Below are 24,506 nucleotides of genomic sequence, written 5' to 3'. Positions count from 1 at the left end.
ATATTACAAAAATAGACTAATATCGGCCGATATTATCGGACAGCCCTTAAAGTTTATATTATTGATAAGTTTAGTCATTTTATATGAAATTTCCAGTGAGAAATGAGGATAAATAACTTGACAAACTTTCCATTTTAGACAGTAAAACCCTCCCAAATACAGTGATGTCTCTTTGTAGCCAAGCTCAGAATGGTTTTTGCATTTATCCACATTGTTACAAACAATCCCCCTATTAAATGTCTGCACACTGACACGGTTATTTATTTATTTATTTTGCGCGTGGACTAGAACAGCGGACAGGAAGCGCCTGTGACCACAGACTGTGAACATGTTGCGCAGAAGGAAGTGACGCTGTTGACATGACAGTTTAAATATGAATGAATATGAGACCATAATATTGGCTGTTTCTTCAAGTCGTCTTAATATTTAATAAACGTCCCCCGTGTTCATGTCAGATCTGTTCACTTGATGTTCTAATGATTTTAATGTGAAGAGAAAGAGATAAAACTTGGAACAGAAACATCCTCCCGTTAAACCCGATTTCTTGGAAATGGAGAGAGGAGGAGCAACGAAAGTGATAGTGTTCAGTCTGAGTTTTTTTCAGATTATCCATTTTCAGGCGACAGAGCAGAAAGAAGAGAAGTGGTTGAAGCAGGGTGAGTGTTGATATTTAAATTCTTCTTCTTCTCTGTGTTGACTGTAGAAGAGTCAGAGTCAGTTTTATTCAACTATTCACACAAACTTGTGAGTGATCGGTTGAACTTTTATTAAAGTGTGAGTGAGTGACTTGTTGTTCCCTCCCAGACTGACTCTGAACCAGAGGCCTGTATCAGGTTTTACTCCAACCCATCCAGAACAGTGATAACCTGAATGAACGGTATCACTACGTTGGTTATAGTATTGGGTCTGTACCTCGAACTGTATCGTTTCACTTTATGAACTGATAACTGATACCCGTGACTCTTCGTGAAAATTCGGCCAATGACGCAGTTAGCCGACAGATAACGCAGGGGGACGGTGCGTGTGTGCAGTGCGAACGGGGGGGGGGGGGGGGGGGGGGGGGGGTAGTGTTTGTTTGTTTGTTTTTTGTTCAGAAAGTTATTTAGATATTTGTTTTGTTTTTATATTTTAGGCTGTTTATTTTCTTTTTTATTGCATATTTAAGCCTATTTAAGTTTATGTTGTCTTCTTATATTTTTAATGCAGGTTCCATATCTGAGCAGCAGATTAGCTGTTCAGAGTAAGTTACCATGGTAACGTAGCTCCATAAGAATTAACCCTGAAGTTACCTCCATAAGTCTGTGATCCTGCTTCCTGATACAGACCTCAGATCTTCTTAAATAAACTGATCCCATGTTTTTATTTACATCCACACCTTCTATGCTGATTCATTTATTCTACATAGTCTAAAATCTACTCTACCTAAAGTCTCCTCCCTCCATCCTAACCAGTGAGTCCAGGTGTTCCAGTACCAGGGGCGACTCTCAGGAAAGAAAAAGTCACTAGTGCAAAATAAGAAAAATGTCCCTAAGTCTGTAACAGTAGTCAGTTATGTAAAATACAGTACGTACACAAAAGCAACAATGTAGTATTAACACAACAGAATATACCTTTCATTGTACACTGATATTTGTAAAAAAATAAAGTGATCAGTGCAAATAAAGTAAAATTATTGACCTCATCACACTAGTGTCTATCGATATTTAGATCAATACAGCCAGTCCTAGTATGGACTGGAGTCTGAAATCATGTTTCTCTGAGTCCTTCTTGTTTTATGGTAACCAGATTTCTGATTTAATGACAGTTATGAAATCATCTGATTGGAGAGGACTGACTGTAACTGAGTGTTAATGGTTTACATCGCAGACTGATGGAAGTCCAGAGGATGAAGGAAGAGGAGAACGGAGCAGAGTCTATGAAGAATGACTGGTCCAAAGAATTAAAACCTCCAGACTTCAGTAGAGAACCTGGACCCTCAGACACAAAGTAAGAGAACTGCTACCATCTCATTCATATGTCTCACTTTGAATAACGCTGTGTTTTCTGTCCCTGACGATTAATTGATTTCTACTCAAGTACATTTAAGCCATATCTCTTTGGATAAGTATTATCATTTGGCTGTTTCTAAAAACCTACTGTTTGAAGATGAGTTGCTGAGAAACTGGAAAGATTCTTAGATCAACACTCACACATTTATTTTTTATCCTTTTGTAACAAAAACCTAAATTACATAACCAACACGATCTTCGAGGTCAGACAGTTAATTTGAGAATATTCAAAGTGCAGGAATTACATCATCCTCTATTTTTAGGGGCTAATTAACCTAACCATAAATAAACTATTTTAATAGTTGATTCAGAATCCTTTGTAGACAATAACTGACTGAAGTCTGAACCAGTGGAAGTCACCAAAGAATGGGTTTCCTTTTGTGAGCCCCCGGGCTACGAGTAACTGCAGTACCCTGAGTATTTTCAGACAATTTGTGAATTTGTTATTAGTCAAGATAATACATAATTAAAAACAAACGTCTATGAAAATGTGACTGATAGTTGTTGAAATATAGTTGACTAACTACATCAACTGGATCAACATCATACTCCCTTGTATAATGATCTTATACAGATCTTGGTCTGTGTATACGATGAATGTCTGAGGTCTAGAACATATGGAGATCATCCCAGAATGTGTTTCCTCCTTCGTGCTGCTTTGCCAGGTCTTTACTGCAGATGTCTCCAGTCGATGGTTGTTCCTTTAGTTTTGTCTTCAGGTGAAATACAACTTCTTTACCCTCAGAAACACTTGGAATCCATTCACTGTTTTGGCTCATTGTTCATCTGAACTGTCAAACAAAAAGTGACCTGAAAGAATAAAATGAACTGAAGAGCAACTGAAATCACTTTATTTCAGACTTTACCAGTGATTGATGTGAATAAAATATACTTGTTGTTACAGATGTCTGCACCACAGAGAGAGACCAGAGTCTACAGTCTCCGTCTACAGTCTGTCTATGAAGAGCGACAGGTCCAAAGAACATCCTCCAGGCTTCAGTAAAGAACCTGGACCCTCAGACACAAAGTAAGAGACTGTTTCTAATGTAAACTGACCTGATGGAAGATGATGATTTTAGGATGAAGCAGAAACGTTCTGCTGAAAGATTTATACTCATGATGGAGATGTTTTTATGGAAGTTTTTCTGTTCCATCAGAGTTTGAATATAAATTGCTCGGTAAATGTAGTTTACATAAAAAAATCAACATCAAAAAAAGTCCAACCTCATAAAATTCAACAATAAAAAATCTACCTAATAAGATTTAACATAAAGAAAATCAACCTCAAGAGTTTAACCTCTCAGCTTCAACCTCCAACTTTCAACCTCTGAAAAAGCTGGATTTAACTTCCGGGTGAGCAGGGAGAAGCAATCGATCCCCGTCTCTATTCATCCAACGTCTAGCCAATCAGGTTACGCTCCACTGGTCATGAGGCGACACCGGCACATAGGACAGATCAGCCATGGCCACCAACACGACTGATGGAGCTTCAGAGAGTACTATCTGCCTTCGTGAAATTGTGTAATAGATATTATTCCATCAGTTGAACATTGACGGAAAGTGTTAAACAGTATCTACACTGAAAATGTGATCATGTGGCGTTATTGAAGGTTGAAGGTTTGTGGTTGATTTTTTTTATGTTGATTTTCTTATGTAAACTACATTTACCTAGCAATTTATATTCAAACTCTGATGGAACAGAAAAACTTCCATATGTGTTAGTGCATGTAGGTAAGATCCTAGTCTGGGTTTCAGAACCAAGAAGTACTGATGGTATTTGTGTAGTAAAACACCTGAGAACCTGCATTTCAGAACGTCCACTCATCAATGTTCAGATATATTTATCCTAATGTTGAAGTGTGTACAGATTTCCAGCTGGCTACTAGTGGATGGACTGAACTGCAGTTTTCTCCTCCTCCCATAGTCAGTGTGTAGCAACCAGCCAGTGTAGTTAGAGTGTGATCTGTATCTGATCAGTCCTCCCTATCAATCCAGTTCACTATCAGTAACACTTGTTAGACTCTTCTAAGCTCAGTTCAGACTGAACTAACTCAAGATGAAACAGTGAAGGACAGAACCAGCTCTCTTTGATGGAAGGCTTTTACTGTCAAGTCTCTGCAGGAAGTGTTGAGTTTGTATTATCAGTGAACTTCAGGTAGATCACTCAGTGTTTAATAAGACAGACAGATAGGAAAAGAAGTTCACTGGTGTTGATGAAAGCAGGAGAGATGAAATCAAAGGAAGTCAATTCAAACTTATCCTGTTCTCTGTGAGCGTCTGAGCTTCTGGACAGTGAAGTCAAATGTTGATATGTTTCATCAACAATCTGTAAATGATTTTATTGATGAAGAAATGTGTTGGCAGAGAGAGGAAGAGGAGTCCTGTTTCTGTGGAAGAGCAGCTGTCCTGCTGTGCTTTGTGTCAGGACGTCCTGAAGGATCCAGTCTCTAGCAGCTGTGGACACTGGTTCTGTAGACAGTGCATCACCTCATACTGGGACCAGTCTGCTTCATCAGGACACTCCTCCTGTCCTCAGTGTGGACAAAGACCCAGAACAAGTGAGACTGTCCATCTGTCTTCTGATGGACTCTTTACTGGAAACCTGTTGGTTTGATCCAGACACACTGAGGGTTTCACAGCATGGGGGGTTTAAGATCATTATAAATATCATTTTAAATGAACTCCCAGTGAAATGTCATGACACAGACACACATCTTGTCCTTAAGACAGACTTGATGAAAAATAACACAAAAGAATCTGCTCTGCTGACATCAGTTTGTAGGCAACAGTAGAAACTGAGTAGCTGATGAGTTGCAGCACATTGAACAGATTAAACACTTGACGTATTTCACTATCATTCATTTAGGTTCCTGTAGTGTCAGTTATTTTCTTGTTTCCGGTGACTTTACTCATATATAAGCATAGCGCATAAGGAACAACCACAGTGATCTGTTAGATGAAGAGCTGCCTCTGCTGTCAGTCAAACACTGACAAGCTGAAAGAACAATGAACATGTTTATTTCTAAAATGTTTTATTGTGAGGACAAAACAATATCTTTATGATGTGAAGTCAAATTTCTGTCTCTGGTTTGTTCTTCTTTCCAGCTGATGTTGGTCTGCAGGAGGTTTTAGATGAACATAAGATCAGTCTGAGGAGGAGATGTGAACATGTGACTGAAGGAACTGATGTAACAGGAAGAGGAACCCTCCTCAACAGGATCTACACTGAGCTCTATATCACAGAGGGACAGAGTGAAGAGGTTAATACCCAACATGAGGTGAAGCAGCTTGAAACAGCTTCCAAGAGGAAGGCCCCCAATGACGCTCCAATCAGGTGCCAGGACATCTTTAAAGCCTCACATGACCAACAGAGACACATCAGACTGGTTCTGACCTATGGCATCGCTGGCATTGGAAAAACCTTCTCAGTGCAGAAGTTCACTCTGGACTGGGCAGAGGGTTTGGAAAACCAGGATGTCAGTGTGGTGATTGTGCTTTCGTTCAGGGAGCTGAACTTGATCAAAGATGAGCAGTACAGTCTTCTCAGGCTGCTCCATGTCTTCCATCCAACGTTACAGAAGGTCACAGCAGAGCAGCTGGCTGTCTGGAAACTTTTGTTCATCTTTGACGGTCTGGATGAAAGCAGACTTTCACTGGACTTCAACAACAGTGAGGTTGTGTCTGATGTCACACAGAAGGCATCAGTCAACGTCCTGCTGACAAACCTCATCAAGGGGAAGCTGCTTCCCTCGGCTCTGGTCTGGATCACTTCCAGACCTGCAGCAGCCAATCAGATCCCTCCTACATGTGTTGACAGGGTAACAGATGTACGAGGCTTCACTGATGCCCAGAAGGAGGAGTACTTCAGTAGGAGGTTCAGAGATGAAGAGCTGTCCAGCAGAGTCATCTCCCACATCAAGACCTCCAGGAGCCTCCACATCCTGTGTGGAGTCCCAGTCTTCTGTTGGATCACTGCTACAGTTCTAGAGCACATGTTGACTACAGGGCAGAGAAAAGAGCTGCCCAAGACCCTGACTGATATGTACTCACACTTTGTGATGGTTCAGACAAAGAGGAAGAAGGACAAGTACCATGAGGGACATGAGACAAGTCCACAGGAGCTGATAGAGGCTGACAGGGAAGTTCTTCTGAAGCTGGGGAGGCTGGCGTTTGAACATCTGGAGAAAGGAAACATCATGTTCTATGAAGAAGACCTGGAGCGTTGTGGTCTGGATGTGACAGAGGCCTCAGTGTACTCAGGAGTTTGTACAGAGATCTTGAAAAGAGAGAGTGTGATCTTCCAGAAATCAGTTTACTGCTTTGTTCATCTAAGTGTTCAGGAGTTTCTGGCTGCAGTCTACATGTTCCACTGTTACACCAGCAAGAAGACAGAGGTACTGAAGAACTTCCTGGGGAGAGACTACTGGGTCTCCACAGTGTATCTGGAGGACTTCCTGTATGGAGCCATGAAGAAATCTCTGCTCAGTAAAAATGGTAATCTGGACCTGTTTGTTCGCTTCCTTCATGGCCTTTCACTGGAGTCCAACCAGAGACTCTTAGGAGGCCTTCTGGGACAAACAGAGAACAGTCCAGAAATCATCCAGAGAACCATCAACAAGCTGAAGGGGATGAACACTGATAAAATGTCTCCTGACAGAAGCATCAACATCTTCCACTGTCTGATGGAGATGAACGACCTCTCAGTTCATCAGGAGATCCAAGAGTTCCTGAAGTCAGAGAACAGATCAGAGAAGAAACTCTCTGTGATCCAGTGCTCAGCTCTGGCCTACATGCTGCAGATGTCAGAGGAGGTTCTGGATGAGTTGGACATGGATCTGTACAACACATCGGTGGAGGGACGACGGAGACTGATCCCAGCTGTGAGGAACTGCAGAAAGGCTCAGTGAGTCCTGATCATTAACAGAATCAGTCAGATTAGTAGTTTAGTTCTTTAGATTTACTCAGGATTACTTTAATATTATTGTTCTTAGTTTTACCTGAAAGAATTTACATCCGTTGACTTTTTTTTTCTGAAACTGCTTCAAATGCTGAAAGTATAAAATGTTTTTGTTGGTTGTGATTTTTGCTTTTATGTTAAAGAATTTTGTGTTTAATCCTTCATGTTTTAATGAACTGTTTCTTTATTTTTAAGTGATGAAAGCTTCAAGTAAACCCGGTAAAACTAATGAAAGACATCAGAGGAAAGATCAACTACTGAAGTCAGTGTATAGGATGTTTCATTCAGACTGAAAGTGCCACTTTATAAGGGATATAATTTAGAAGAGACAGACAAGATAAGATCAGATAATCCTTTCATTTGTCCTAAAGGAAAAGAAAATTCATCCAGTGTTTATCAAATATACAAAAGTGAATAAAAGCAGTAAACAAACAAAAATATACACGTATAGATATAGATGGAGAGACGATAGATTTATTTGTCTTGAGGGAAAATCAGTGTCCAGTAGAATCATCACATTAAAACAGATGTGAAAGATATTTAAGTTCCATCATCATATAAATATATGTATACTTGACCATTAAGTTGGAATAAAACATTTTAACTATTCTCATGGAAAGTGAAAGTGATAATTTGATTTATTCCCAATAGAAAGTATAATTTGTGAAAACTTTATTGATCAATCCCCTCCAAACATGTCACAGAATTAAACACAGGTTATTCTTGGTAATGTGTTTCAGGCTTAGACGACATTGAACAGTGGGATCTTTGTTTCAACAAATGTGCTCTGTTGTAGTCTTTCAGCCTGACGTTGTTCCCATAGACTCTTCTTACATGTGGGAGGCAATAGTTCTCCAGGATGTCCTGGTCCATTCATTACCACCAAAGGTTTTCCTCCATCATGAACACAAGCCCAGACCCTGACTGAGCCGTCACCTCGTCTAAAAATAATATGTAGACCTGAGAACATGAGATGAGATAAATAAATAAGTACAATCAAAATTAAGTTCATTTAAAAAGGAAACACAGCAAGTAAAAGAGATTTAAAAGTTAATAAATGAATAAAACAAGATAAAAATAGGCTGTGAAAGCTCAGCCAAACTCTGGTGTGGTTTGCAGGCAGCGTGCGTTAACTGATTTAATTGACTGAACGCCGCTGACTCTCCACTTTCCTTCCACCGACCGTTTGTTTTTCCAGGTTTGGAGGGAGGGAGGGGCTTCCCCTCCTACATCGTCCAATCAATGAGCTCTTTTTAAACCACGTGACGTTGCTCAGAAAGTTTGGAGCTCTGCAGAAACTGCAGCATGAAAGCAGAACTGCATCTATTTAAATAAAGCCAACGATCAGATCAAGTGATTCCTTCCTGTCACGCGTTTAGTTTGATTTCAGTCGTCAGGTTTTTCCTGCGTATGGACGAGACAGTAGTAGGTCACTAACAGAGATCATCTCCACAACTGTTCACTGAGTTCAACTCATTCTAAATGTTCTGGAGTCAAACTGAAGACATGTTTTCATCAACCAGACGTCTTCATTCTGACTGACTCTCACCTCACCCTGGTTCATACTCATTCAGTCTAGATCTACAATCAAAATGATCTAACAACAGATATTATTTGTTTTCTATTCACAGATTAACTGGATGTGGGCTCTCAGTGACTCACTATGAAATTGTGTCCTCAGTTCTGAAGTCCAACCCTTCCTATCTGACAGAGCTGGACCTGAGTGATAATGAGCTGGAGGATTCAGGAGTGAAGCATCTGTCTGCTGGACTGGAGAGTCCAAACTGTAGACTGGAGACTCTGAGGTCAGTTCACTGTAGCTGTGGGAGGTTTTCTTTATTTATTCACTCATTATTGTCAAATGTTCTTTAGTTGATAAATGTTCAGTAAATCTGAAGAAGTTTCTGCTTTTTCTCAAATGTCGTGTTTTTCCAAATGTCTGAACAATAGTTTTTCCTTGAGGCTCCAAATAGAAGTGAAAGACTTGAGCCGGGTTCATTTACAGGTGACAGAAGTGGAGTCATGACGGGGAGATGATGTGAGCCTCCACGGGTTCATGTTGTGCTCCATCAGTCAGTGAAGATGAAGTCAGGACTGATGAGGCTGTAGAGTGTGTGAGGATGTGAATGAGCCTGATGAAGATCTGTTGATAGCAGATAAAAGTCTGAGAGAGAGACAGGTCAGAGAAAGAAGAGAAAGACATGAATGGAAAACTGGATGAAGGTGAAGTTAGGAGCTGTGATGATGTTGGTGGATCAGAAGCTGACATGGCTGCTACAGAGACAAGCCACACTGCTGCTGTGGTGAGGTGTGTGTTAAAGCAGAGTCCTAAACAGCAGCCAAACACAGGCCCAAACATCCCAACAAAGCTACAAAGGCTCAGTCTCCTCTGGTTTTTAGTCTCCACCCAGGAATTAGTAACAGAGCTCTACTGGAGGAGGGTTAACATGTCAGAGACACAACCAGGGACCAACATCACACCAGACTGAAAGTCATCATGGAAACTTTAACATCTGTTCTAAAATAGAAGCAGTGAAGGGATGCTACAGCTGGTGTCACATGTTACTGGGTTTAGTCAGTAAGTGATGATGTCGTGGAAGGCATGAAGATCCACAATAACACAAGGACAGAGTCAGACAAACATGTCTGAGGAGGTTTAATCTACATCTTTTATGCTTCATTCAGGTTGATGAGATGCAGTTTGTCAGAGATCAGCTGTTATTATCTGGGACCAGCTCTGAAGTCCAACCCATCCCATTTGAAACATCTGAGCCTGAGTGAGAACAGCAACCTGAAGGATCCAGGAGTGAAGCAGCTGTGTGGTTTTCTGGAGAGTCCAGACTGTAGACTGGAGACTCTGAGGTCAGTTCACTGTCTGTTACTGTTGTAGATCTGATATGTTTAATCACCATCTGGCACATCATGTTATCTGTGGAAGATCTGTTCTTCATGAAGCCTGCTTGGTTTAATGTATAATAATGTGTAAAACCTGTTGAAGACGTAGAGCCAACACTTTGGTCAATATCTTACAGTCCACATTGAGCAGACTGATTGGTGTAAAATTAGATGGGTCCGTTATGTCTTTATCTCTTTTCAGAATCAGAGATGTTAAGGCTCCATTAAATGTTGGTGCTATGTGTCCTTTCTCGAAAGCCTCCTGGTACCTTCACTAATACTGGGGCCAACATGTCTATATATTCTTTATGATACTCTGCAGGAAGTCCATCATTACCTGGTGACTTCCCAGTATTCATTAATAATACAGCTTTCCTCATTTCCCTTCTGTTATGACTCAGTCTAACTTCCTTGCTTGGTCAATGCCCAGTTTAGTCATATCAGTGTTTGAAAAACTCAGTTCTTGCTCCCTTTGGTTTTCATTAGAAGATACTGCTGATGTGTGTAGTTTCTCATAACACCGTTGAACTGTCTATACCTGAGGTTACCAATTTATCACCTTGCTTAATAGCTGAAATTATGCTTGAGGAATCTTTTCCTTCCACTTGTCGAGCTAATATCTTCCATGTTTGTTCCCTTACCCTCATAGACACTAGTTTTTAATCTACATAAGGAATATTCTACTTTTTTATTATAGATTTCAGGCAGATGAAACGTAAGATTACAAAGTTCCTGATATTTAGATTCTAAAAACATTTGTGACAAATCCTTTTCATTTAATTTAATTTCATCTTCCAATTCTCTAATTTTCTTTATTTTTTTATCGAGTCTTCCCAGACTGTTCTAATATCCTCCGTACTGCCTGTGTTTAGTTCAAAGAAAGACTTCAAATCTTTACCTACCACTGTCTTAAAGCATCTGTTCTGTAGTAAGGACGTATTCATTCTCCATCTAGTGCTCTTACCCATATCTGATCCTGTAGTCATACATAACTCCACCACTGCATGATCTGTAATGGCAATAGATCCTATACTACAACTAACTCCATCAGGAGGCCTCTAAACTGACTTTTGTGTAAGATAGGGTCCATTACTTGATTAAAATCTCCTGCCAGTATTATTTGCCCATCTGTTTCTCCTAGAACCTTATTCACCTCGTAAATAAAGTGCGGGTCCCTCTGATTTGGTACATAGTTTACAGGATCACCTGTAAACCTTCTATTAACGCCTCTACACATATCATTCATCCCTCTGCGACTTTAACCTCTTTAAGAAACACAAAATGTGTGTTTCTATTGACCAGAATCATTTCCCCACTGCGTGAACCACTTCCATTAATATTTCAAGACACATAGCTTGAATGCGCAGCCACATTGCGTCCACTGTTGTTGGGGAGCAGAGAGCCCCCAGGCAGCCACCATCTTTTTCGCTGTACCCACATCACCCGCCAAGCTCTCATTTATACTCTGGTGTTGAAATTTGTCCCCTCTGGACACGTTTGTGGAAAAAATGTACACACATAAAGAAACTGCCATAAAATCCTCATACATCTCCCCCTGTGAGTGAAGAAAATAGTAAACAGAACACTGACGCTGATGGTGGATGACTGCTGGGGCCGCCACAGTGTGTGTTCCTGTTTCTTTGAAGTGTTGGGTCCATCTTGTTCTTGGGGGGTCATTTTTAGGCCCCTTACAACAGGAGGAGAAAGTCAGTCTGTTTATTTTAGAGAAAAGCTCCTTGACACATCAGACTGAGTCAATCAGGATTTAATCTCCATCTTTTATTCTTTATTCAGGTTGATGAGCTGCAGGTTGTCAGAGATCAGCTGTTATTATCTGGTCTCAGCTCTGAAGTCCAACCCCTCCCATCTGAAACATCTGGACCTGAGTGAGAACAACCTCAAGGATTCAGGAGTGAAGCAGCTGTGTGGTTTTCTGGAGAGTCCAGACTGTAGACTGGAGACTCTGAGGTCAGTTCACTGTCTGTCACTGTTGTAGATCTGATATGTTTAATCACCAACTGAATCTAATTCATCTTCATTTATAACTTTATTGATCCTCAAACTGAAGACAAATCCAAACCCATTCAACCCCTAAGTCCTCTTCTGGCATTCTTGTATATATACATATGTTTTTATATTTTTGTTTTCATTGTGTGATCTGTGTTACAGCTTGTGGCTTGAATTTCTGCAGGAACTCTTCTCTTTAACCAGTTTGTTGAAATCCAGTGTCTTTTCCTCTCACATGTCATTTATTCTCTGGTGATGAATTTTGTCCCCTCTGGACACTTTTGTGGAAAAAAATGCACACACATAAAGAAACTGCCATAAAATCCTCATACTTCAATATTCTTTTCTACTTTTCTTTTATGAATCACTTAAACAACTTCACACATGCTCAAAACTACCAACATTTCAAGCGCTTTCAGGATTTTAACTCTTTAAATGCCAGTCTAAAAATACCAAGTTTTAAATGTTTTTTTTTTTTTTTTTTTTTTTTAAAAAGACAAAACATGAATCATTTTCGATAAAATAAACAGTCGGTGGATGAGACTTTGGTGGTAATGAGAGTCTTGGATGTGTCAAAAATGCCCCATTGACTTCCATTATAACTACATTTATTAATCTTGTTGCTATTCCAGTATAAAACCATGACTCTGTGATGTTACTAGTTTTTCATGTAGAAGAAAGTAGTGATATTTGACATTTTTACTGAATTTGATCAGATTCAACCATTTACTCATTGTAGGTCGATGCATGAAAGTGTGTGTGTGTGTGTGTGTGTGTGTGTGTGTGTGTGTGTGTGTGTGTGTGTGTGTGTGTGTGTGTTCAGGAATGACCTGAAAAACAGGGAAAAACTAAATAAATAATAATAATAATAAAGTCCCCAAAATGTAGGAAAATTCCAAAAATAATGAGGCATACATACAGAGACCTGATAAAAGGATAAAATGGAGCCCAAACCTCAAACTGAGGTCAATTAAACAATAAGGCAACTCAGGTTTCAACTGAACCTAATCAAAGTGACCCACCACACATGAGTCACACACGGGTTATATACTCTCAGGACTAGTCCAAAACAGAAACAAGGGGAAACTTGACTAACGATTTAACAATTAACTATTAACACAGATAACACAGCTAAACTAAACATAGACTAAGGGAACAAAGAGACAACCTCCGCACAAAGAAGCAATTCTTCCAACCCAACAAATCCTATCCAAAGGAACCTTCAAGGCTCCTGCAGTCCTGTTCCCCCTCTTCCTCTTCCCCTGGACCTCCTTCAAAAGGTCCTCTTTGTCAGGCTTCAGGCCTTTTGCCAGAGGAGCTCAAACAAAGACAAAAGGTGAGTGTTTGTGGAAGGAAAAACCCATGAACACAAAGCTGAATTGTGTGCACACAAATCACCAAACTGCTGATGGAAGAAAATGTATCTGAAACCCAAAGACTGTGCAGTGTCATTATAAGCGTTAGTGAAGAAAATAGTAAACAGAACACTGACGCTGATGGTGGATGACTGCTGGGGCCGCCACAGTGTGTGTTCCTGTTTCTTTGAAGTGTTGGGTCCATCTTGTTCTTGGGGGGTCATTTTAGGCCCCTTACAACAAGGAGGAGAAAGTCAGTCTGTTTATTTTAGAGAAAAGCTCCTTGACACATCAGACTGAGTCATTCAGGATTTAATCTACATCTTTTATTCTTTATTCAGGTTGATGAGCTGCAGTTTGTCAGAGATCAGCTGTTATTATCTGGTCTCAGCTCTGAAGTCCAACCCCTCCCATCTCAAACATCTAGAGCTGAGTGACAACAACCTGAAGGATTCAGGAGTGAAGCAGCTGTGTGGTTTTCTGGAGAGTCCAGACTGTAGACTGGAGACTCTGAGGTCAGTTCACTGTCTGTCACTGTTGTAGATTTGATATGTTTAATCACCAACTGAATCTAATTCATCTTCATTTATAACTTTATTGATCCTCAAACTAAAGACAAACACATTTAAATAACTCTTTAGTTTTTGTTCATGTCCTTGTAGAGTCACTGTTCCAGCTCCTCAACTTTCTGACTGATCAGACTGAATTATTAATGATTTAATCTACATCTTTTATTCTTTATTCAGATTGAGTTGCTGCAAGTTGTTAGAGATCAGCTGTTATTCTCTGGTCTCAGCTCTGAAGTCCAACCCCTCCCATCTCAAACATCTAGAGCTGAGTGACAACAACCTGAAGGATTCAGGAGTGAAGCAGCTGTGTGGTTTTCTGGAGAGTCCAGACTGTAGACTGGAGACTCTGAGGTCAGTTCACTGTCTGTTACTGTTGTAGATTTGATATGTTTAATCACCAACTGAATCTAATTCATCTTCATTTATAACTTTATTGATCCTCAAACTAAAGACAAACACATTTAAATAACTCTTTAGTTTTTGTTCTTGTCCCTGTAGAGTCACTGTTCCAGCTCCTCAACTTTCTGACTGAATCATTAATGATTTAATCTACATCTTTTATTCTTTATTCAGGTTGAATAAATGCAGGTTGTCAGAGATCAGCTGTTATTATCTGGTCTCAGCTCTGAAGTCCAACCCCTCCCATCTGAAACATCTGGACCTGAGAGACAACAACCTGAAGGGTTCAGATGTGAAGCAGCTTCTTGATCTTGTGGAGAGTCCAGACTATAAACTGGAGACTCTGAGGTGAGTAGAGGGTTCCAGTCAGTCCATGCTGCTTTCATCAGTATCGTCCTAAACACAGTTAGTATCAAAGATCCAGTGTTTCCTCTAAACCTGCAGCTTCTCAGTGAAGCTGTGAGAGGAGAATGGAGAGAGGCTTCAGGATTGGACAAAAAGACAGAGAGAGAGACAACAGTCAGCCAATCAGATGAGCCAGACGCTTGTTGTGATCATGTGTTTGAGTTGATGTGAAGACGACTGTTGTTGTTGTGTTGATGTGTCCAGGAAATAAAGCTGGATTCCAGCTGACAGCCTTCCAAGATGTATAGAGACAGTGGTGGTCATTCATCACATCTGATCAACAACTGATCACAGCTCTGAGATCAGTCTGACTGAAGCCTGCACATCACAGAAGCAGCGTTACATTTAGTAACCATGAGTTTCTTAGTCAGCTGATCTTTGTTTCCGTGGAGCAGCAGCAAATCCATCACTAAAGTGTTGGTGCAGTAATGAAGCGTTCAGGACTCTCAGCAGTTTCTTAGTGAAATCTGCAGAGGAAACAGACTTGATGCTAAAAGTCTCTGCAGGTCTGTGTGTGTTCACTCCAACACGTTAACATGAAGCTGAAAGGAAGCTGGCTGAGCTCCACAGCTGCTCCACTGCTGCTCTGAACAGGACTCAAGTCCCTGCTGCTCTTTCTACCGGATGTGATGATGAAGGGAAACACTCCTTCACCTCCTCTCTTCTTTCTCCTCCTCTCTACAGGTGGAAGTGATAAACAGAAGTGAGCAGCTCAGTCACTGTTGGAATTATTGTACAAACGTTATCCCATATTTACTCATCTACTCCCATATAACCTCCTAGTATGCCAATGTGCAACGGTATATGTCTGTAGAGTTGCTCTGCAGGAAGGAGAAGTAGGGGGATGCGATTTCTGCTGAGTCATCCCATAGCCGCGATTTCTGCTGAGTCATCCCAGAGCTATCAGTGACATGCAGGAAGTGTGTCTCCGCCGCAGAAATACAGCTGAAGACGGAGCATACAGTCCTGTGGACAAGGTCAAAGCGATTAAACATGTACCAAGAAGAAGATATTGCTTGTGTCGTTTGAGAAGTTGCAGCTATGTGCTCCCCCTCCACATTAGCGCTGCAACTTCTGTTGTAACCAGGGACCTCCCTAAGGAAATAAAGAGAGGGTACGGCAAGGTACTCTTCAGAGCTGTAGGAGAATGTAACTGAACGTATCTCTGTCCGTTCTCCTCGCGAGTAAAAAGTAACTCTTGTCTTTCTCTTCTTTGTGCAATGTTTATGAATGTTTTAGGTTGTTGAACCTGACAGTCACAAACATGAGCTTAAACTCACACATTATTCTCCCAGTGATGCAGCCAGTGTTCAGTTCCACCGACTCAGATACTGTGGTGTGAAAAAGGCTTTGGACCCTTCAGGATTTATTAGTTTTACTGTTTGTCACCTAAATGTTTCAGATCATTCAACAAATTTAAATATGAGACAAAGAACACAAGGAAACACAAGATGCAGTTTTTAAATGGAGGTTTTTATTATCAAAGGAAATAAATCCAACCCTACATGGCCCTGTGTGGAAAAGAAAGAAGAGTTGTGAAGTGCAGTCTGTATATCTGGTTAATGCAGCAGCTTCAACAAAACTTGAATCCCTGTTCTTCAACTCACCTATAATGTGAGATAGAAGCAAAAAGAGGTAAAGCAATATGTCTTTGGAGTTATTAAAGCCAGACAGACAGCACATCAACAATGTTCTTCCACCAGAGTAGAATGAGGAAGAAATAATGTCATTGGATGAGCTGATGATGTTGAGTGGACGGGGCCAGTTACAGCTTGACTTCAACTCAACCAATCAAATTCTTCAACAGCAGCTCTGTCTCAGATGTCAACTGCTTCATTTCTCTGTTGTCCTTGACCTCAGAAATCAGTGGTAGAACAGAGTGTGACTCCCTCTAGTGGATGTTGTGGAGTATTGTGTTGTCTTTGCTCCAAAGGTTTTTGTTCAGACTTTTGGTGTTTCCTGTCACTGTGGGCCTCAGAGCACAGTAGTACACAGCAGAGTCAGACACATGAAGCTTCTGGATCTTCAGAGGAACTGAGTTCTGGACGATTTTAGCATCAAATATCTCTCCAGTTGAAGGATTATCTTTTGCTCCAGTGTATCGTTGTAGCATGTACTTTGGAAAACCATTCATCTCTTGTTTGTACCAGAACAAATAGTCGGTTCCTCCACTGGCCTTAAAAGTGCAGCTGAGTGTGAGAGTGTCTCCTTCAGTAGCAATGACATCTCCTGGTGTCTGCATCACTTTGTCTTCCCCTTTACACTCTGGGGATGAACAGAACTTGCAGAGGAAGAGATGAATCAATAAAGATGATTGATTCAAGGACAACAATCAGCAGCTTTAAATGTGTTCAAGTGTGTGAAGAGGAAACATGTTGAGCTTTCTATCTTACCAAAGAAAAGAGCAGCAAGAATAATCCACAGCCAATGTTCCATCTGTACAACAAGGTTTAAAACAACAGGAGAAACTAGCTGATGTTCTACATTCAGTCTGACAATTGTTCTCTTCACACCAGCAGTTATTACTGACACAATGGTTGAACCCAGTGCACAAGTAGTGCACCGCCTACTTGATAATGTCGCCCTCTAGTGGAGATAAAAAGGATTCCAGCAGCTTGTCAGTGTGTCAGCTGGTGTTTTTGTTCCCACTCTAGGTTTCCTGTCACTGTTTGTTTCATTAGTTTCTTCCAGGCTGGATAACTGTCATTCATTATTATCAGCTTGACCCAAATAGCTCTGTAAAAAGCCTCCAGCTGATTCAAAATGCGAGAGCATTGATGGGAATCAGCCAGAGAGATCATATTACTCCACTTTCAACGTGTCTTCTTTGACTCCCTGTAAAATCCAGAATAGATTTTAAATCTTTCTCCTTCCATCCAAGGTCCTTAAAGGCATCGCTCCATCTGATCTCAGAGACCTCATAGAACCATATCAGCCCAGGAAAGTTCTATCTTCCTGCTGGTTCCTAGAGTTTCTAAAGTAGAATGGGAGGTAGAGCCTTCAGCTATCAGGACCCTCTCCGCTGGAACCAGATCCCAGTTTGGGTTCAGGAGGCAGACACCCTCTTTGCTTTTAAGGTTAAGATCAAAAGATTCCTCTTTGATAAAGCTGATAGTTAGAGCTGGACTGAACCATCCCTTAGTTCTGCTGCTATAGGCCTAGGCTGCTGGAGGACCAAGCTCCAGTCCTCTACTTTCTGATCTCATTTATTCTCTATACGCTTTAGTCACATGGATGTTTATCTCTTTTTCTGTCTCTACCAGCCTCAAGCAGATGGCTCCCTCCATATGAACTGCTTCTGGTTCTGATTCTGTTCAAGGGTTCTTCCTGTTCAAAGCTTTTCTTCCTGCTGCTCTGGGGGTTTGAGGCAGGGTTTTATAAAACATCTGGAGACAGTTTGTCTTGTTGTTGACGCTATATGAGTCAAAATGATGATGAATAATCAATGAATAATGCAGTCTTGTTGTATTGGAGTATATTAGACTCTAGATGTCCCTCTTGCATTGGATGAACAGATCTCTGTGCAGCTGACTACATTAAGAAGGATGTATTAACTCTCTTTTCTTCTATGTGTATGGAGGACTGTACATGAACTCATCGTCGTAGCTCAGGTAAATCTCCCTCATGGTTTCACGTTTAAATTGTGTGAAATATTTCTTTCTTTCATATTTCCTTTCCTTATTTCTTTCTTTCTTATGCTCTGCTCTGAAGAAAATTAGTTTTATTGTGACGTGGAGATATCACAGCCACAGTGTCATTCTTAACTCCACCACTGGGTGGCGCCAAATCGATGTATTTTTCAAATACTACTCCATTTCTTAGCTCTAACGAGGACACTTAACGCAGGTTATTAAGGCTTAATGGGTTTGTGTATTTTATTAAAACATATATACTCAACAGTAAAAGTTGGAAATGTTTCAGGTTGAAGGTTTTCCTACATGGTAACAGCTGCAGGTTACCTCACCAGGACGTTTCCTGTCATAGACTCATGTATTTACAAGAATTGACAGTCATTTCGTTTCCTTTTCATTTTTCTTTTTTTTTTTTTTTTTTTTAAATAGGCATGTGTGAATAAAAATAGCTGCAGAGGCTCTTGTACAGTAAGAAGTGGGAGTATCACTGTAACTAAAGGACTCGTCGTTAAAAATAGTCTTGACTGCTGCCTGCAAGGGTTGAGCCAAGGAGGACAGGCTGTCTCCAGAAACCTAAAAAGGTCTCGTAGGGCTTCGAGTGCAGGGATCTGCCAGACAATGAACTCAAAACTTGTTTATTGCTGTTATGTGTGTGAGATAATGTGAATGTGAGATACTCCTTAGGATTTTTTTTTTTTTTTTTTTTTTTCTGTAGAGGGACACTAGTCTTCCTGAGAAAAATAGTTAGAGTCAACCCTTTTAAAGATCATTTTACAGTTTCCAAAGTGAAATATTGTTCGGGTGAAACAATAGTTTTATTTTAGAAACTCCCACTGTTTGTCACACGGACAGTTTCTTTCTTTAACCTTTGACTAAAATAAAATAAAATATTAAAATACTGAGTTCAGATTCAGGTAAAAGGCAGCGGATGAAACATACCTTCAAATAATTCATTACACCTGCAGGTTCAGATGCATGCTCTTCACCTCCAAGGTGCAGAATGAGGATGAAATTTGGGGGTAAATGCTATATATAGTCTTAAGTGCGTCCATACATGGGGTGGAAGGGGAACAGCATTCCTCCAGTGAGAGGGTAATATTTTTGTTGCCATCAGCAAGTGCTTCCCAAGCGGCATCAGGCTGGTCTGCCACCGCTTTGCGCTGTTTTAATCTCTTGGGGTAAGTCACTTTTGTCAATATTTGCTCGCCGCTGTGTTCATTTAATTGATAAATAACGTTGGCAAAAGAAATGTTAGAGCAGGAATCCGCAGGTGGAAATGTGTTGCTGTGATAAACGGCTGTAGATAATAAGTGTCTTGTGTGGTAAAACTTAGTGTGGCAGTGTGTAATCTCCCTGAGCTGTACTTCCTTACATACCGTTAAAGCGTTATCAGGTTGCTGACACTTTTATTTATTTTTTATTACTAATTCACACGTGAGCCTAAGGGTTTGAGGTAAAAATGGTAACGGCGCTTAAAGAATAATTTACACAAAATGGTACAAAGATTAGCCTGGGTGTGGTGTGACAGCTGCTTTACTGTGAAGTTCGATGAGTAATAGTCACAGAACTGTTTTTAATTAAATAGCTTGAGGACTGTGCTTCAGGTAATGACGGCGTTTCTTTTCATTTTTCCAATCATGGAATTAACAGCCTGCCGCGAGCTATTCATAGCTGAGCTCTGTAAAGGCCGTAAGGGGAAATTGCTGAGCTCAGTATCTGCCTTGACACCTACTTAATGTGGAGTCTCCAAGTGAGAGGAATAGGTTAATATATTTATTACAGAAGCAGCAGCAGTAACGGATGAAAGAATAGACTTGTATTGACATGTCTAACACAGCTAACACATGTTTGGTCCCCCCCCCACCCCCACCCTCTCACCCCCTCCCTTCCTCCCTCCCTTCCTCCCTTCTTCCCTTCTCCTCTTCCCCTGGTGCTCTCGGCCAGGTTCTCCTTGAAGTGTTCCAGTCATGGCTTCCAAAGTCATACCTTGGTATAAGAAGAAGCATGTGAGCCAAGTCAAAACTGATTATGCTTATCATCACACTAAACATGTTGTCAAGCAGCAGTCGGAAAGGTATGAGGGTGTGAAGCCTATGTGCTGCCTTATAAAAAAAGCTGCTGCTTTGCCAGGCCGAGTAAAAAATAAATTAATGAACGCGTTGAGACGTTGCTGAGGGGCAGAGCTGGCGGTGGGTGTTCCTGCTCCTGCTTCCTACCTGGATGTTAGTTTGTCTTTGTGATGTGGGATATAAAAAAAAACGTGCAGAGCCACGTTTTAATGAACAAGCCCCGTCGCTGCTGCAGCTGTGCCATGAATTATTGAGGCTACGCTGGTTCAGATTCAGATTGATTCATGGGGTTGGATTAGAAATGTATCAAACCTCAAGTCCAAACTCTCTATCCACTGAGAAATAGCTCATTTGTTCGCTATATTAAATCCAGTCACACCCTTTCCCAAATCTCCTACATCGAATGTTGGTTGCTGTAGTTTTTCACTGTTGACTGCTAATCACTGACACTGTAGTTGCATATTTAATAATTCAAAAGTATAGATGAATATTGCCGCCTCCTGACGTGATCAGTGTTTTTTTTTTCTGCAGACGACAATTTATTTCATGGCAGAAATATTTACTTTAACCCTCCTGTTATCTTTGGGTTCAGTTTGACTCCATTCAGAGATTAAGGTCTTTGCTAATTTAATAGGGACACTAAGTGTGAGCGACAAAATATATGTTATTATTCTTGGCAATGCATGTGATAATAGTAATATAGTTATAGAGTTATATATGTTTCTTCTGAGATTTTATGGTATTCTGGATGTATATGTGGTGTGGGGTGAGGGTTAGAGCTATTTAGGTAGCTCAGCAAAGAAACCCGACACATAAACTTGAGAATTATAATCATTTTCTGGAGTTTCAAATTGACCCCAAGGGTAAAAAATGCTAATAGAAACTGTAAAAGGTAATAGGAGGGTTTAAATTTTCAAGAGGCTGATCTGATTTGGAGCATCTCACTTCAAGGTACTGAGCAGAACTACATTTTTATCCATCAGTGAGATGCTCCTATAGTTTCTCCTCTGTCTACCTTTAATGTAGTATGATGTGAAAGGATGATGACACATGGTCAACCCACTCAGGAGAGCATCTGAAAACACGAGATAATGCAGGTATGACAAATCTGAAGAAATAAAGACAGATGAAAAGACACACTGCAGCTGCAGAACATCTGCATCTGCAGTCCTGGAAGAGTTTAAAATAGTCACCAGTGTGAGTCACCAGTGAGTCTGTAGCTTCTCGTCATTGTGGGGTCCAGAAGTCAGTCCCAGGGCGGGGCTTCGGGAGGTGCTATTGCTACTGATGCTGCTCTGCAACTGCTACCGACGAACTTTACTTTATTTCGCTGCTTTGCCATAGTCTTCTTTTGAAAAGCTGATAGAGATGCATAGAAGTTGCAGTTTGCTGTGCAGCGAATGCTAGAACCCTGTCGTCATGTAGCAGCTGCCTAGCGCCACCACTTGAACCTGACCTACTTCTGAGGCCAGTTCTTAGGGCTATACATAGTGGTATCAGTACTGACCAAGCTTCTCATGAAGTTTTCCATGAAAGTAATCACACTCAAAAAAGATTGCAGGCTTTTCTCTTGGAGGATTTTGCATACATTTATCAGCTAAATAGAGGTTTTGGAAGACATTTTAGTCCATGTTCCAGATAAGTTTTGGTCAAATATACATGTGACATGCGACATTTGGATGCAGTTAAATGTAAAATGTACTTTTAGGATGATATTATGCAATGTGTTTGTAAAGCAAAGTTCTTGATAGGGTAAGAATAGTTGTCTTGTAAGTATCAGGCAATGCACAGGAGAGACGAGGGTTTACCATTCCAGGTACGGAGGAGAAGCCTCCAGTATAATCTAGATTACAGGAAAGGAGACCTTCACCTGTGAGAGTGTGGCACCATTTTGCGCTACTACTTCAAACTCAAGGAAAACCTCAGGTGGATTTTGGGATCTTTAAGCACGCTTCTGCAAAGCTAAAGCTGTAAGAGTCTGGATTCTGCTTTGACCGTTTCATATTAACACATTCTCCCTCAACAGGAAATCAAGCTCTAAATCGGTGAACCAGGTGCAGGCCCAGGCCACAGAGGCTATGGCGGAACCAGCCTATACTGTTCCGGTTTTCCGGCAGAGGTGGGTTCCCCACTGACTGCTGTCATATGTCAGGTTATTTTGGGTGTAAGGTAATACAGAACTACGGTCTCTGATTAGCTCACCACAGTCCAGGCAGCACATTTCTCCCGTCGTACTAGTTGGTCATTTTTCAGGTGATGTGTAGTTTTCGGTTGGTTCTGAAAATGTGCAGGTATACTGTACTACTCCAAAGTTCTGCCTCCACTTCGATGTGCATAACGCAACATTTAAAAATCTCCTCATTGGAAAATTGTGCTACAAAAGTGGTTTGTTTCACAATCGAATGTGATGTGAAGATTCCAAAATACTGTCTTAACACGCAGTGATGGTTCAGTAAAGTCAAGTTTAACAGTAAATTAATTTGATTTATGTTTTGTGGTGTTAGGACTACTGAGGAAACTGAGGAGTACCAGAGGGTGACCAAAAATGTTGGGAAAGGACTGGCTGTTATTCAGGAGGAGCTCCACAGGATAAGGATGGCCACTAAAGCCCAAGTGGATAATCTTGCTATCAAGAGCGAGGTAAGTGGACAACAATTCACATTGTTAATTGTTTCTACTTTGTCAGTGGGTTCAATAAAGATCAAATCATTAACGGTTGTGAATTTCGCCAATATGCAGATGATACTCAACTGTATCTTTCACTTAATATGAGTAACATGAATAATGAATATATATACACTTATACATTATATGCAAGTTAATTATTGGAGTTAGATTAAGTTTAAATTAATGTCCTCAGATAATTACAAAGTCTTACAGCCGAGGTACGGATGTTGACAATATTGTGTGAATAATTTCGCGGCTTTTAGATCATTTCTATGTCTTTCCTTTCTTGCTTTGTCATAGTTGTTGGGCGCAAGGCACCTTAAGAGTGGCTGAAAGTCGCAATAGCGAGTGTGCATTGTGACATCGCTTCCGCAAAAACACGTTGAAATGTATCAATAAATACAGAGAGACCAGGAAAAATGTGGATTATCAGATCAAATTAAGGACAATTGGACTCAACAATGATCCATACAAACTCGTATGAGTTTGGAAAAGTGACACTCCGCAAACCATAAAGACAGAATCTCCCTACAGTATATAAAAAAAGGTGTCAAAACACATACAGAAAAATTATTGTGCATTGATGACTGCTGTTATATATATTTATATTTAATAAATGTATTACCTTTAAACACCTGACATCAACCTGCTACTGGAGATTGCTGCCAAACTAAATTCCATTGTAACTTGTTTGTAATGACATTAAAGTCCTTAAATTATCAATCCTCCAACATTACATTTATAAAACATTAAAACCAACATGTTCCATTTTGCTTTGGATATCTCAACTTTAAATAGTAATGAATTAGATAAGAAGCAAAACCAACTTCCCATCACAAATTTGTGTGCAAGTTGGCTCCTGCAAAGATCTGCTGGCCCAATCAAATCATTTGGCCGGGGCTTAATATGTTGATGGACAGTAGATGGTGGTACTGTCCATCATCATATAAAGTACTGATAGTGATGTAGTTGAGTTTGTTTACAGTGAAATAGCTCCAGTTTGTAGAACTATGCAATTTAATGCAATGGTATTTTTTTTCTACCGGCTGAAATGCCCCATAATGAAAATCAAATGCCATATTGCCAGAGTCATATTCTAATTAGCTAGCTGCACCAGGCTAGTGCGAAATACTGTATATGACTGACTTGCAGATGCACAAAGTCAATTCTAGTCAGTTGTAGTTATTATATAGTTATTATATCATGTTTGGAGCTGTAGTGACTCTGTGCTATTTACTCCTGACCAGGTTAAGGACATGATGGCAAGGAGAGGGGATTCGTTGGAGGAAACCCCTAAGATGCCGGACTTCCTGGTGGCCCTGCGGCCCCACACTGTGTGGGAGAAGACTCCTGTCAAACTGTTCTGCACGGTGCAGGGAAACCCAAGGCCCATCGTCAAGTGGTAGATTTCAAACTATTGATTGAGGCTGATACAACTATTTTTGTGCTTTTGCTCATGTCAAGTGTAATTGTAGTTGAATGCTGCATGCTTTATAATACATA

The 24,506-nt window shown here is 40.5% G+C and overlaps 2 protein-coding genes across 2 annotated transcripts in view; both read left to right on the top strand.

The window, feature by feature from the left end:
* Positions 1-338: 338 nt before the first annotated feature.
* On the top strand, positions 339-15,830 carry LOC125003687 (NACHT, LRR and PYD domains-containing protein 12-like). The gene is made up of 13 exons (XM_047577771.1): positions 339-656; positions 1,207-1,240; positions 1,867-1,986; positions 2,953-3,075; positions 4,413-4,606; positions 5,154-6,951; positions 8,637-8,810; positions 9,691-9,867; positions 11,695-11,868; positions 13,604-13,777; positions 14,009-14,182; positions 14,405-14,578; positions 15,320-15,830. Exons 1-13 carry the CDS (start codon positions 551-553, stop codon positions 15,327-15,329), a joined length of 3,432 nt encoding a protein of 1,143 aa, XP_047433727.1. The 5' UTR covers positions 339-550; the 3' UTR covers positions 15,330-15,830.
* A 3,500-nt stretch (positions 15,831-19,330) lies between these two features.
* Positions 19,331-24,506, top strand: part of myom2a (myomesin 2a) — a 35,445-nt gene continuing 30,269 nt past the window's right edge. The window contains exons 1-5 of the mRNA XM_047577471.1: positions 19,331-19,445; positions 20,212-20,341; positions 22,363-22,455; positions 22,841-22,976; positions 24,251-24,405. Coding sequence (XP_047433427.1) covers positions 20,235-20,341; positions 22,363-22,455; positions 22,841-22,976; positions 24,251-24,405 — 491 coding nt within the window. The 5' untranslated portion in view covers positions 19,331-19,445; positions 20,212-20,234. The remainder of the gene's footprint in view (positions 19,446-20,211; positions 20,342-22,362; positions 22,456-22,840; positions 22,977-24,250; positions 24,406-24,506) is intronic.

Source organism: Mugil cephalus, chromosome 2 (genome assembly GCF_022458985.1).
Source record: "Mugil cephalus isolate CIBA_MC_2020 chromosome 2, CIBA_Mcephalus_1.1, whole genome shotgun sequence".
Classification (NCBI taxonomy): domain Eukaryota; kingdom Metazoa; phylum Chordata; class Actinopteri; order Mugiliformes; family Mugilidae; genus Mugil; species Mugil cephalus.
Note: the sequence above shows the minus strand (reverse complement) of the source record. Positions and strands in the feature narration are given on the sequence as shown.